At 57.2% G+C, this 12,310-nt stretch overlaps 3 protein-coding genes and 1 non-coding gene across 4 annotated transcripts; 3 read left to right on the forward strand and 1 right to left on the reverse strand.

Annotated features, from left to right (window-relative positions):
* Positions 1–987: 987 nt before the first annotated feature.
* On the forward strand, positions 988–4,257 carry LOZ57_001679 (uncharacterized protein; the record flags this gene model as incomplete). The annotated part of the gene is made up of 9 exons (XM_049250764.1): positions 988–1,149; positions 1,272–1,709; positions 1,772–2,384; positions 2,447–2,832; positions 2,894–3,110; positions 3,165–3,357; positions 3,424–3,569; positions 3,642–3,743; positions 3,803–4,257. The coding sequence occupies 9 exons, from the start codon at positions 988–990 to the stop codon at positions 4,255–4,257; spliced, it is 2,712 nt and encodes a 903-aa protein (XP_049110348.1).
* A 1,110-nt stretch (positions 4,258–5,367) lies between these two features.
* LOZ57_001680 (uncharacterized protein) lies at positions 5,368–7,308 on the forward strand (the record flags this gene model as incomplete). The annotated part of the gene is made up of 3 exons (XM_049250765.1): positions 5,368–5,946; positions 6,131–6,319; positions 6,373–7,308. 3 exons carry the CDS (start codon positions 5,368–5,370, stop codon positions 7,306–7,308), a joined length of 1,704 nt encoding a protein of 567 aa, XP_049110349.1.
* Positions 7,309–7,385: 77 nt separating this feature from the next.
* LOZ57_001681 lies at positions 7,386–7,472 on the reverse strand. Its single transcript has one exon. It is a non-coding gene; the product is annotated as a tRNA-Asp (tRNA).
* Positions 7,473–7,631: 159 nt separating this feature from the next.
* Positions 7,632–8,783, forward strand: LOZ57_001682 (uncharacterized protein; the record flags this gene model as incomplete). The annotated part of the gene is made up of 2 exons (XM_049250766.1): positions 7,632–7,704; positions 7,771–8,783. 2 exons carry the CDS (start codon positions 7,632–7,634, stop codon positions 8,781–8,783), a joined length of 1,086 nt encoding a protein of 361 aa, XP_049110350.1.
* Positions 8,784–12,310: the final 3,527 nt, after the last annotated feature.

Below are 12,310 nucleotides of genomic sequence, written 5' to 3' on the forward strand. Positions count from 1 at the left end.
TGTGGTGCTGCGAAAACAGGCAATATGTGTGATGTGGCTCTGTGCCCGGGCTTGTCCTGCGACGACTGCTCTATTTTTACACAGCCGTGGTGCATGCAGCTGGCAGACCCGAGATGTGCACCCTGGTCCGTATTATTATTACTATCGCACCCTGCCCGGAGAATCCGCGGAAAGCAGGAGAATTCGAAGGACCAATTCGATCCACCGTCGGCCGCTAGCCCTTGCAGGGGACGGAAACCATGGTCTCTCCGAGTCGCTTGGCCTCCAGTTGTCAGTTTCAATCCCGGTCGACAAGCACACATTATTGTTGCATCTCAAAATTGAGGCCGAGTCTTGCTCTGGGCCTGGGCGACCGGCGTTCGCTTGTTGGCCCTTGATTCCACTTCTTGCCCTTGTTCGTATTCTGGCACAACAGAGAGCGGGCTTAGCCTGCACGAGGTTCACCGGTTGTCTTGAATAGAAGCATGGCAATCCATGCGCTGAGATTCCCGCTGCCCTGGCGTCGCCGAAGTGGCGCCCCTGAGCGTCCTTTTTCTGGAAGATGTTTGCGCCCGGCATGCCGCTTGACACATGCCTCCACTCTGGCAGATAGTCTTCGATAATTACGCAGGCACGCTGGGATTTTCACGGCTTAGTTATGTATCGAACACGACAAGACAGTCTGGATGGAGGTGCATCTAACGCCCACCAGGACAAGTACCCGACAAGCATTTAGGCGAACCTGAGACAAATGGGATAGTGTATACTCGGTCGCTGGGGCAATTCATCGCCTCCTCTCACGGTCAGCCATAGAGTCAGTCCTGTTATGGTTTTCCTCTTGGGAACACAACAGGTTTCCTCTGTGATCTAGTTCAAATTGCTTCTCTTGTGAAGCTCAAAACTTCTTCTGCTCGCCCTGATCCCCTTTCTTCTCATGACATTCCTGGCAGATTGCGTCTTCCACCGCCCGGTCCCTTTTTATCTTTGCTTCACAATCTCACAGCAGGGATGTTTTGGCGGCGTTCACAGCGGAACAGTTCTCAGTCCGCGCAGCAAGATTCCGCAGCCGTAACACCATCACCAAGACTATCCGGCACGTCGTCTCCCCATGGCACCCACAGCCAACCCACTCCGGTAGCGGGTGTTGACGAAGATTCGAAGTATAGAGCTGTATGTTGTCATTGTGCCCCACGGCCGTTTTTACATAATTTTTTTTTTTTTTTTTTATTTTTCCCACTTTTTGTTATATGTATATCAACGGCGTTGTTGGTGGCTCAATTGACGTTTGATAGATCATAAAATATTTACACGCCCGCCTTGCCACTAATCAATGGTACTCCAGCCCTACTGACCCAACTCTTGAATATCATGGCCTTCTTCTGCGCAAGTCTCGGGGGACGTACATGTCCGAACCGGAAAATGTACACCCGCTGCTGCTGGCCGCGGTGCAGAAGATCAATGTCAGTGTTGCGTTTACCATGTCGACAGAGACCACGCGCATCATCTTCTCCCTGATCCACCCCCAGCAGACGGAGCTGGTGCTGCCGAGTGGCTTTCAGCTACAGGTGATCGAGTCTCTAGAGGAGATTGCGCTCTCTCCGCCGAGCTCTGTAAAGAAATTCCAATATGTCGCGCTGGTGCGAAGGGAACAATTACTGTTAGTGTGGCACGACGAACTGAGCAAAATCCTGATGCACGCCGAAGACGTGGAGGGGAAGCTTCTCTCTTTTGTAAGTATGCCCCTGCTGAAGTCTGATGGCCAGGCAAGCGCATACTCATGCTACTCGTCTAGATCTGCGGCACGTCCACCGGCCTATTTGCTTCGTCATTCCATGGCCATCCCTTTCAACGATCATCCCTCACATCTCCCGCAGACTCGACGCACCGGTTTGTTCCCCCACCGGCGGCCACCAAGGAATCCAGTGTGGTTGGACAGCGGCTCTCCAACTCGATCCCGGACGAAGAAGTAGCAGCGCCGATCGAGTCGCTGGAACGACCGCTGGCGCTGACGAGTTCGATATTTGTCGGACTGGCAATGTGCCTGATCACCGTGCTTCTCTTAGGGTTCGGTGTCTCCAATCTTATCCTGCAAGTGCTGGTTGACAAGAAGTGGATCCGACTGGCACTGGCGGCTACGATTCCGGTTTTCATGCTGTTCAGCATCTTCTTTGCCATTGTCATCTTCACGGACATCTTCCAGGCCATTGGGCCGATCAAGACGCTCAAGACGAACTCGCGGTTCTATTCGGCGGTGCGGCCGGATCTCGGACGGGCGTATGCGCTCGGGTTCAAGCCGCCGCGGCTGACGATCCAGATGCCGGTGTACACGGAGTCGCTCAACGGGGTTATCATCCCGACGATTACGAGTTTGAAAGCGGCGATTTCGCACTACGAATCTCATGGAGGTACTACTGACTGATCTTTGGCCGGTTCGCGGTGGTCTGTTTGGAACTGACAGCGTGTGTAGGCAGCGCGACGATCTTCGTCAACGACGACGGCTACGCGTACATGTCGGAGGAGGAGCGGGCGGAGCGAGTGAATTTCTACCATGACAACAATATCGGGTGGGTGGCGCGGCCGAAGAACAACGACAACGGCTACGTGCGCAAGGGCAAGTTCAAGAAGGCGTCGAACATGAACTTTGCGCTGAACGTGTCGAACCGGGTGGAGGACAAGCTGCTGGAGAAGCTGGCGGACACGCTCCAGACGACGGACATGATCGACGCCACGGAGGAAGACCAGCTGTACCAGCTGGCGCTGGAGGAGGTTCTGGCGGCGGACAGCCGGGCGGTGGCGGCGGGCGACATCCGCATCGGCGAGGCGATTCTCATCGTGGACTCAGACACGCGCGTGGTATGCTTGTTTTGGTTCTTTACATAGGATGGTTGGGGTGCTGACGATGCCGTGCGGCTAGCCGGTCGACTGCCTGCTCTACGGGGCGGCGGAGATGTTCCTGAGCCCGGAGGTGGCGATCATCCAGCACTCGACGGGGGTGATGCAGGTGTCGGAGGACTACTTCGAGAACGGCATCACGTTCTTCACGAACCTGATCTACTCGGCGATCCGGTTTGCGGTGGGCAGCGGCGAGACGGCGCCGTTTGTGGGGCACAACGCGTTCCTGCGGTGGAAAGGTAGGTCGCCATCCCAATAATGTCAATGTATGTATAGCTGATGTTGGAGCGCAGCGGTGCAGTCGGTCGGGCGGCCGGACGACGGGTATGTGGCGTACTGGTCGGAGAGCCACGTGTCGGAGGACTTCGACATCGCGCTGCGGCTGCAGATCGCGGGCAACATCGTGCGGCTGGCGAGCTACCACGACGACGAGTTCAAAGAGGGGGTGTCGCTGACGATCTACGACGAGCTGGCGCGGTGGGAGAAGTAAGAAGATATTGATCTAAAGATGTGAAAACCCATCTCGGGCAAGGCTAATGAGAGTTGTTTTAGGTACGCGTACGGGTGCAACGAGCTGGTGTTCAACCCGCTGCGAACTTGGATCTTCCGCGGGCCGTTCACTCGGCTGTTTCTGACGTTCCTGTGGTGTAACCTGCCGCTGTCGAGCAAGATTACGATCCTGGGGTATATCTCGTCGTGTAAGTCGTGCAGTGCAGTGCGCTGAGGGATTGGCACCGCTTGAGCGGAGGGGGACTAACGAAACTACGTAGACTATGCGCTGGCGTCGGGGTTCCCGCTGACGATCCTGAACTACTTCCTGGTGGGGTGGTTCAACGGGCAGCTGGACAAGTTCTACCTGGAGTCGTGGAAGGGTGAGTATTGTCTTGTTGTGTATATATTATTCTGGCGGTACTGATGATATATGTATTAGTATTCCTGGGGCTGCTGGTGGTGTTCCCGCTGCTGGGCAACGTGTGCCTGGCGGTGATCCGGTACCGGCTGGGCGAGAAGAGCCTGTGGGGGGCGTTGCTGGAGAACTTCAAGTGGATGCCGATGATGGCGATCTTCTTCGGCGGGCTGTCGTTCCACCTGAGCGTGGCGCTGCTGTCGCACCTGCTGTCGGTGAACATGGAGTGGGGGGCGACGGCGAAGGAGAAGGTGGAGTCGAACTTCTTCAAGGAGATGCCCAAGATCTTCCAGGGGTTCAAGTGGATGTACGCGGTGGTGGTGCCGCTGCTGGGCGGCATGGTGTACCTGGGGCGGTTTGCGCCGCGCGGGTGGGAGATCACGGAGATCGCGGCGGTGGTGCCGATGGCGGTGACGCTGGGGTCGCACGCGCTGCTGCCGCTGCTGCTGAACCCGTCGCTGATGGTGTTTAATTACTAGTAGTTCGTAGTTCGATAGACGATAGACTGGACGGAGTAATTCGGGAACTCAGCAGCTTGTTTGCCACCGGCACTCCGGACTCGGTACTGCGTAGCTTCGCTCGTGTACGTATTATTATTATTCTGGGCGGGTGGAATGGAATGCTTAGCCGGGCGCGTTAGTGAGAGCAGGCATGCGAATCCGCCCGACCAGGGCGTGTTCCTGGTGGGCGCGGCGGGCTCTTGTCTAGCAGTAGTGACGACCTACCTAGTTAGTGGTACGGAGCAGTCCGTACTCCGTCCGCAAGGTCGTTATCAGTACGGAGTAACTACTGGTTAGTTAGTACTAGTACAGTTCTGCTGGTCCACGTCGCCTGGCGCACGGGGCGCGCGGCGTGGTCTGGGGGGGAGATGCAACCTGGCGAATACGGGCGAGGGCATTAGTATTATCAGGAGAATGTCTTAGAACGGGCTGGGCTGGGCTGGGGCGGGTGTGATGGGATGGGATGTACGGAGTATTATTGTTATTATAACGGCGGGCCTGCCCCGGTCCTGGTCGTCGAGCAGGCAGCGAACGGCCACGATGCGAATCACGATGAAGAGAGGGATCATAATAATAATACTGGCAATCATACCGCCCGGGTTCGGGGCGGCGACGTGGCCGGCGGCGAGCGACGAGCTGGAGGCGCTGGCGTTTGAGGGCGGGCGCGGGTTTGCGGCGGGCGTGACGCCGTGCGGGGGGTCGGCGTTCGGGGCGGGGCGGCAGACGGCGGCGGAGTGGCTGCGGACGGGCTTCCACGACGCAGCGCCGGCGAATGTGTTCACGGGCGTGGGCGGGCTGGACGCGTCGCTGGTGTTCGAGCTGGGCGGCAGCGGCGGCGAGAACGTGGGCGCGGGGTTCAACAGCACCCTGCGCACGCTGTCGGCGTTCCACTCGACACGCAGCCCGCTGGCCGACCTGATCGCGCTGGGCGTGGCGACGGCGGTGCGGGCGTGCGGCGGGCCGGCGGTGGGCGTGCGCACGGGGCGCGTGGACGCGGCGGCGCGCGGGCCCGTGGGCGTGCCGGTGCCGGAGAACTCGGCGCGCACGTTCGCCAACCAGTTTGCGCGCGCGGGGTTCAACCAGAGCGACATGGTCGCGCTGGTCGCCTGCGGCCACACGCTGGGCGGCGTGCACGGCGCCAACTTCCCGCTGATCGTGCGGCCCGGCAGCGCGCCCGACGACTTCACGCTGCTGGACGGCACGCGCGGCTTCGACGAGCGCATTGCGTCCAACTTCGTGAACAACGTGGCGGGCAACCCGCTGACCAGCCCCTTCGCGCGCGCCAACTCGCGCGACTCCGACAACAAGGTCTTCTCCATCGACGGCAACGCCACCATCCGCGCGCTGGCCGACCCCGCCGTGTTCCGCGCCACGTGCGCACGCGTGCTGCAGCAGATGATCGACACGGTGCCGCGCGGGGTCAATCTCTCCGCCGCCCCCCTCACGCCGTACGAGCTCAAGCCCGTCAACCTGTCGCTCGCCCTATCCGCCAACGACTCGCTCCGCTTCACCGGCTCCCTGCGTCTCCGCACCACCGCCCGCCCGCTCTCCACCGTCTCCGCCCTCTCGCTCCGCTACACCCCGCGCCAAGGCCCCGCCGCCTGCCCCTCGTGCGTCGTCCCCGCCCGCCTCGCCGCCACCGACGCGCTCTTCGGCGAGTCCTTCGCGGTACGCAGCCCCTCTCCCTTCTTCTCTCCTCCCTAACCCTAAGCCCTAACCCACTCTCCTTTCTCTCCGCCCTAACCCTAATCCTCCTCTCCGCCTAACCCTAAGCCCTAACCCACTCTCCTTTCTCTCCGCCCTAACCCTAACCCTCCTCTCCGCCCTAACCCTAAGCCCTAACCTTTACCAGTACTACGCCTTCGACGCCGCCATCCCCGCCAACGCCTCCATCGCCTCCTTCACCGCCCACCTCGCCCTCGCCGACGGCCAGTCCGTCACTTTCGACAACAACGCCGCCCGCTTCCCCGTCAGCGATGCCGTGCTGCTGCTGCCCGCCCAGAGCTGCGTCGTCGCCACCACCCTGACCGTCGTCGCCGCCGTAAGTCCCATCTCACACCAGCCTGTGGACAGACGAACTAACTAACTAACCAGGTCCGCAACACCCTCACGGCCCCCAATGTCTCGCTGGCCCTCACCACCAAGACCCCGCGCGACTGCTGCGTCGTGCCCGCCCTCACCACCACCACCCTGCCCATGACCCGCGGTGCCGCCGCCGGCAGTCTCTACACCCTGTACACCGTCTCGCTCCCGCTCGACGCCGCCAACCGCCCGATCGCGCGCTTCGACGTCGTCGCCGTGTCCGGCGACACCACCTTCACCGACGGCTTCCGCGCCACCGCCGACCTGCCCGCCCGCTGCACGCCCTTTGGCGAGGATCCCCTGCCGCCCAGCTACACGTTCGAGGGCTGCTTCACCGACTCCGTGGGCGCGCGCGCGCTGACCGGCGGCGCCTCGGTCGACGCGCAGATGACCATCGCGCGGTGCGCCGCCAGCTGCGCGGCCTTCCAGTTCTTCGGCCTCGAGTACGCCACCGAGTGCTTCTGCGGCAACGCGCGCGCGCCCGCCAGCACGCCCGTGGCCGCCGCCGAGTGCAACATGCCGTGCGGCGGCGACCGCTCCCAGACGTGTGGCGCCGCCAACCGCCTCAGTCTGTACCGGCACACCGCGTGGCGGCCCGCCACGGCGCCCGCCGTGGTCGCGGGCACCTACGCGCACCGCGGCTGCTTCAACGACTCGGCCGCCACGCGCGCCCTGCGCGGCCGCTTCGAGTTCAGCGCCGACGCCATGAGCCTGGACCGCTGCGCGACCTTCTGCAACGGCACGCGCTTCTTCGGCGCCGAGTACGGGAGTGAGTGCTTCTGCGGCGCCGCGCTCGAGGCCGCCAGTGTGCGCCAGCCCGACGCCGACTGCAGCATGCTGTGCTCCGGCAACGCTACGCAGCTGTGCGGCGGCAGTAATCGCTTGAGTCTGTATGAGAAGCTGAATAGCACCATGCTTGTTCGTCGTGCCCGGCTGGTTGTAAGATAGGACTGTACCGCAGTTAGTCTAGCATAATATTTAATCCATCTGATCTGTCTATTTTTTTTTTTCAAAAAAACGATGCTCTCCGGAACAGGGAGTCGAACCCTGGTCTCCCGCGCTCGTTCTCAGCGAGTGACAAGCGGAAATCATGACCGTTAGACCATTCCGGACCGTTGCGCTGCCGAAAATCTCGGAGGTGTCAAGTCGATCCGTTCACAGCAGCTAGTTAGTTAACTAGTTAGTTAGTTATTAAACCTACTTGTATATTCCCCGATACAAACAACTCCATCTCACCACCACCCTCGCTCCACGATCCCTCCACCGCCACCATGCCCGTCGGCATCAACCAGCCCTCCAACCAGATCAAATTCACCAACGTGTCGATCGTGCGCCTCAAAAAAGGTACTCTCCCCCCTTCTCCCCACCACTGCCCACCCCTCCACTAACACCCTCCCCCGCCCGCACCAGGCAAAAAACGCTTCGAGCTCGCGTGCTACAAGAACAAACTGCTCGAATACCGCTCGGGCGCCGAGACCGACCTCGACAACGTCCTCCAGATCCCCACCGTCTTCCTGTCCGTCTCCAAAGCGCAGACGGCGCCCGCCGCCGACCTCGCCGCCGCCTTCGGCCCGTCCGCGCCGCGCGCCGCCATCGTGCAGGAGATCCTGCGCCGCGGCGAGCTGCAGGTGGGCGAGCGCGAGCGCCGCGACCTGCTGGAGCGCGTGGAGAAGGAGGTCGTGGCGCGCGTGGCCGCGCAGCTGGTCGACCCCGTCGAGCGCCGCGTCTACACGCCCGGCATGATCGCCAAGGCGCTGGACCAGCTCAAGGCCGCGCCCGCCCCTCCGCCGCCGCCGTCATCGTCCGCGGAGGATGACAAGACGAAGAAGAAGAAGATGGTGATGCCCGCGTGGACCGGCGTCGTGGCCGGCCGTCCCGCCAAGACCCAGGCGCTCGACGCCATGCGCGCCCTCATCGCCCACCAGCCCATCGCCGTGATGCGCGCGCGCATGCGCCTGCGCGTGACGTGCGCGACGGCCGTGGCCAAGCGCGGCGCTGCCGTGGTGCGGTCGTCGCAGTCGGTGGTGTCCGAGGGTCAGGATACTACTAATAATAATAATAGTAGTAGTACCGGCAAGGGTGCGAGTCGAGCAAAGGCCAAGAAGGGCAAGAAAGCGCAGCAGGTTGACGAGGAGGATCACCAGCAGCGGACAGTAGTGACGACGACAACGCAGGAAGGACAAGCAGCGGCAGCAGTAGCTGCCACGGTGAAGGATCGCATCCTGGGCTTCTTCGAGCAGGTCGAGACGCAGCAGCTGCTGGACGACGGCGAGGAGTGGGAGGTCGTGGGCTTCGCCGAGCCCGGCGCCGTTAAGGGCCTGAGCGACTTCGTTGGCGGCGAGACCAAGGGCCGCGGCCGTGTCGAGGTGCTGGACATGGCCGTCACGCACGACGACGATGACGAGGAGGAGGGTGGTGGGTGAGCGTGGGGCCGTGATGATAGAATGAAGGGGGCGGCAATGATGTGATGAATCTTTGTTTTCTTATCTATAAACATACCTTGTAACTACATGAAGCGCATTCTGCAGCATACAGACTAACGAGTACCTCCGGCCATGACCATGATCCTTCTGATGCGTGTTGCCAACAAGGCCGCGCTATTCTAGTACGCCGGGTATATGGTAGCCAGATACATACTTGCAGAGACCAACCGCGGGTGGGCTTTGCATCCCCCAAGGCATTTTCCAGCACGCACCCTCGAGAAGGAATACCCGGATGGTCGAGCATGGCACGGCCAGAAAGGCGCAGATAACACATTTCCCTGGCCACGAGACCGGACCGTGCAAGGAATCGAGCGGCAGGCAAAGAAAGAGGCTATGTAGGCTAATTTTTGTAACCCTGATCGAGCAGGGAGTGTACACAAATCAGTATTGTAACTTATCAACTAACTACCCTATCGCTATTATTGTCAACGCTCGCTTCGAGAACAGGAAAGCCGTTGTGAACATCAGTCAGTGCCTGCATGATCGCTAAGTCTCTCAAGATATCGAGTCATGGAACTAGATATCACGCCCGTCACCCGACGACGGCTCTGGGTTGTTTTGAGTTCACTGTTGCATCTCCCTTACTCACTAGCTATTATAGTCAGGGTATACATAGTTATATATATAGCATCTTCTTGCAAGAGCAGGGTATTATTATTTGCTTCTTCACAGCTTCCATAATGCTGACACCTGTCCGATTTCTGCCTGACTCCTTGGAAAACAAGCTTTCCTGAACCAACTCTGTGCCAGTCAGCAGTGAACAACATAACTACCGCAGAAGCAGCGCCTTCAGGCCACAAGGTTCTAAGGGTGATCATTCTTTTTTCCTGGCCGGCAGTTATTAACTGGTTATTATTGCCACTCTCATGCAGGGCCAGTATTCCAAGCCTGTTGATCGATATAGACCCTGCTCTCCGGCCCATGAAGCCCACAGGCAGCTGCTATAATTGCAATAATAGTAGCAGTTCCCGTATTCTCCACCCACCACCCATGCGCCCACCACGCATGGTCGCCAGGAGGCAGGGGAGGCGCGGTGGTTGGCAATCCCACGCCTAACTTACTACTATGTAAGGCTCGGTTAGCCAGGGCTCGCGAAGCAAAACATCAAGGTCACAACGGCTTCGAGAAGCACGGCAGGAATCCATTACTGCCTGGCTTGGGCTAAGAAGATAATGTATTGGCGGACACCTGGCAGTCGATGGACACCTTCTTAGATTTCGCAGACTGCAAAACTCAAGAGTATCATCCTTGCAAGCTCACAGGCGTCTTCCAGGTGGTAAGTAGTGACTGGCTGGCTCACGGCTGCGACAGTGGCGGTGAGGGTGATGGTGAGGGTAATGGTGCTGCAGAAACACTATCCTCACCCTCTTACTCCTGAGATGTCAGGCCACCGATCGGCCAAGGCCATTAGGGATGCAGAGTTCACTATGCACCGGCAATCTAACCATGAAAAAGTTAATCTTGGGGCCTTAGAATATCTTCGCAGGCGCTCACAATTTGTCATGACTGGGAAAAAGAAACCCACAGTTGGCATGCTGGGTATGTCAGACCCTGCCTTCACCGGCAGCGTAAAAATGAAGCAGGCTGGCAACAAACATGTAGACTTTCTCCACCCTGGAGTTGGGTGCTCTCTCTCCGGACCGGGCCAACAAAGGTGACTGGACTTGTGGAAGACAGACACTTGCATCAGATGAGGGCATGGGTTCCCCATACCAATGGCCGGCATGAACATTCTCTACACCCATTATGAGCCATAGACCTTAAAGAAGTCTTCCTTCGAATTTCGTAAATGAATACATGGGTATGGCTGCTCATGAAGCCCACTCTCCATTGATTTCTTTCAGCCTAGAGTTCTGCTCTTTTTCTTTTAGTAAGAGGTTCTTCTTACTGGACTCTTGTGCTGGGGGGATGGTACACTCTTGTGTGTATTCAGGGTTTCAAAATAAATCTAGTTACTGGAAATTATAGCCAGTAACACTTCTTATTATACCTCTTCAGTTCAACATCAAGCCAGACCCCATGGTCTTATACGATTGCATCTAGAAGTTCAAGCACTGTCCACTTGTCAATGATGGAGTCCAATTTCAATATGGTCCATGAAATTCTTTTAAAGCAAACTAGCAGACAATGATGTTGTCCCGGGACAATGTCTGCTGTTCATGTATAAAAATAATAACGCCTCTGGCTTGAAGCGCTTTGTGTGTGCGGAAGTGTCCACACTAGGTAGACAAGACACTAGTCTCTCGATATACCTATCGAAAACAACATTCACAAGAGTTATTCTGGAGGTTTGATTGACCCAAGACATTTCGTCTTTTTATACTAGCGGGCTGCAATATTCTTTTCAATATTTTGGTCCATCTTTAGGGAGGCAATAAATGCCATTGCTAAAGCTATTTATATTTCTGATACTGTATAGATTAGTCTTTGTGTAGCAAATAGCGACGTTCACCCGCTTCGAATTTAGAGCATAGTCAAAACCATTCATGTTACTCTAGAAGGAGTTGCATGTTGTTAAAGTATTGTTGTTCAAGCGCCCCTGTATCGTAGCTGCCATAGCTATTCAGACCCCTTTGGCCTGGAAGATGCTGGCAAGTCTTCTTCTTTTCTGCATATCATGCCGGGAATACTCAAAGCCTGGCTGGCTTGGTCGCGACGGACTACCCGACAAGGGGTAATCTTCAGAGACATATGGCTCTAAATTGTAAAGAGAGGAGGAGCGGAGCAAATCCAACCTCCCATTCCCTCCATTACCCGGGGCAGGGTGGTGGTGAACCGGCTGTCACGGGATCAGGAAAATTGGTCCGGAGAGATGGATGTCCCTCATGGTACCAGGAGGAAGACGCGGGCGATGGCCAGACGGCTCAGAACCCTTGTGGTGGTCCAACCATCAAAGTTCACGCTTCAACATGAGTTTAAAGAGAGAGGGCAGGCAGCAAAATTCTGTACGCATATGTAATGTGCAAGATCAAACAAGCCAGTACATACACTGGATGTTGTAAGTTAATTATAGGTTTTTGATCCAGCAGCTTTAGTACAATATCCAAATTCTGCTATTCACGGTAGGCCTAAGTATTGGCAAAATGCAGATCAGCCAAAGAATAAAGATGAGAATCAAGTGTGGTTTGGCCCCCAGTGAAAGCACTAGCAACAGTTGTTTCAGCACAGTATAAGGCTGTAACAGTCATAGAAAGTATTCCTATTCATTGAGAATGGATTCATCAACATAATGGATACTAGATTGACGCGCACACGCACCCAATTTTGGACTCAGAAGAGCAGTGGGTGACAAATGTAAAAAACATGGCATTAACACACTTGATATAAAAGCCTTACCAACCACCTGGTAATCTCTTCTCCTAGAATAGATCTAGACTGATATTAATAACAGTGATAAAAAGGTTGTATGCCGAGATAAATATGCTCCCCATTGTCGCGGAGTTGTTGGATATTTTGCGACAAAATAT

The sequence above is a fragment of the Ophidiomyces ophidiicola genome, assembly GCF_022830035.1.
Source record: "Ophidiomyces ophidiicola strain CBS 122913 chromosome Unknown scaffold_4, whole genome shotgun sequence".
NCBI classification, from domain to species: Eukaryota; Fungi; Ascomycota; class Eurotiomycetes; order Onygenales; family Onygenaceae; genus Ophidiomyces; species Ophidiomyces ophidiicola.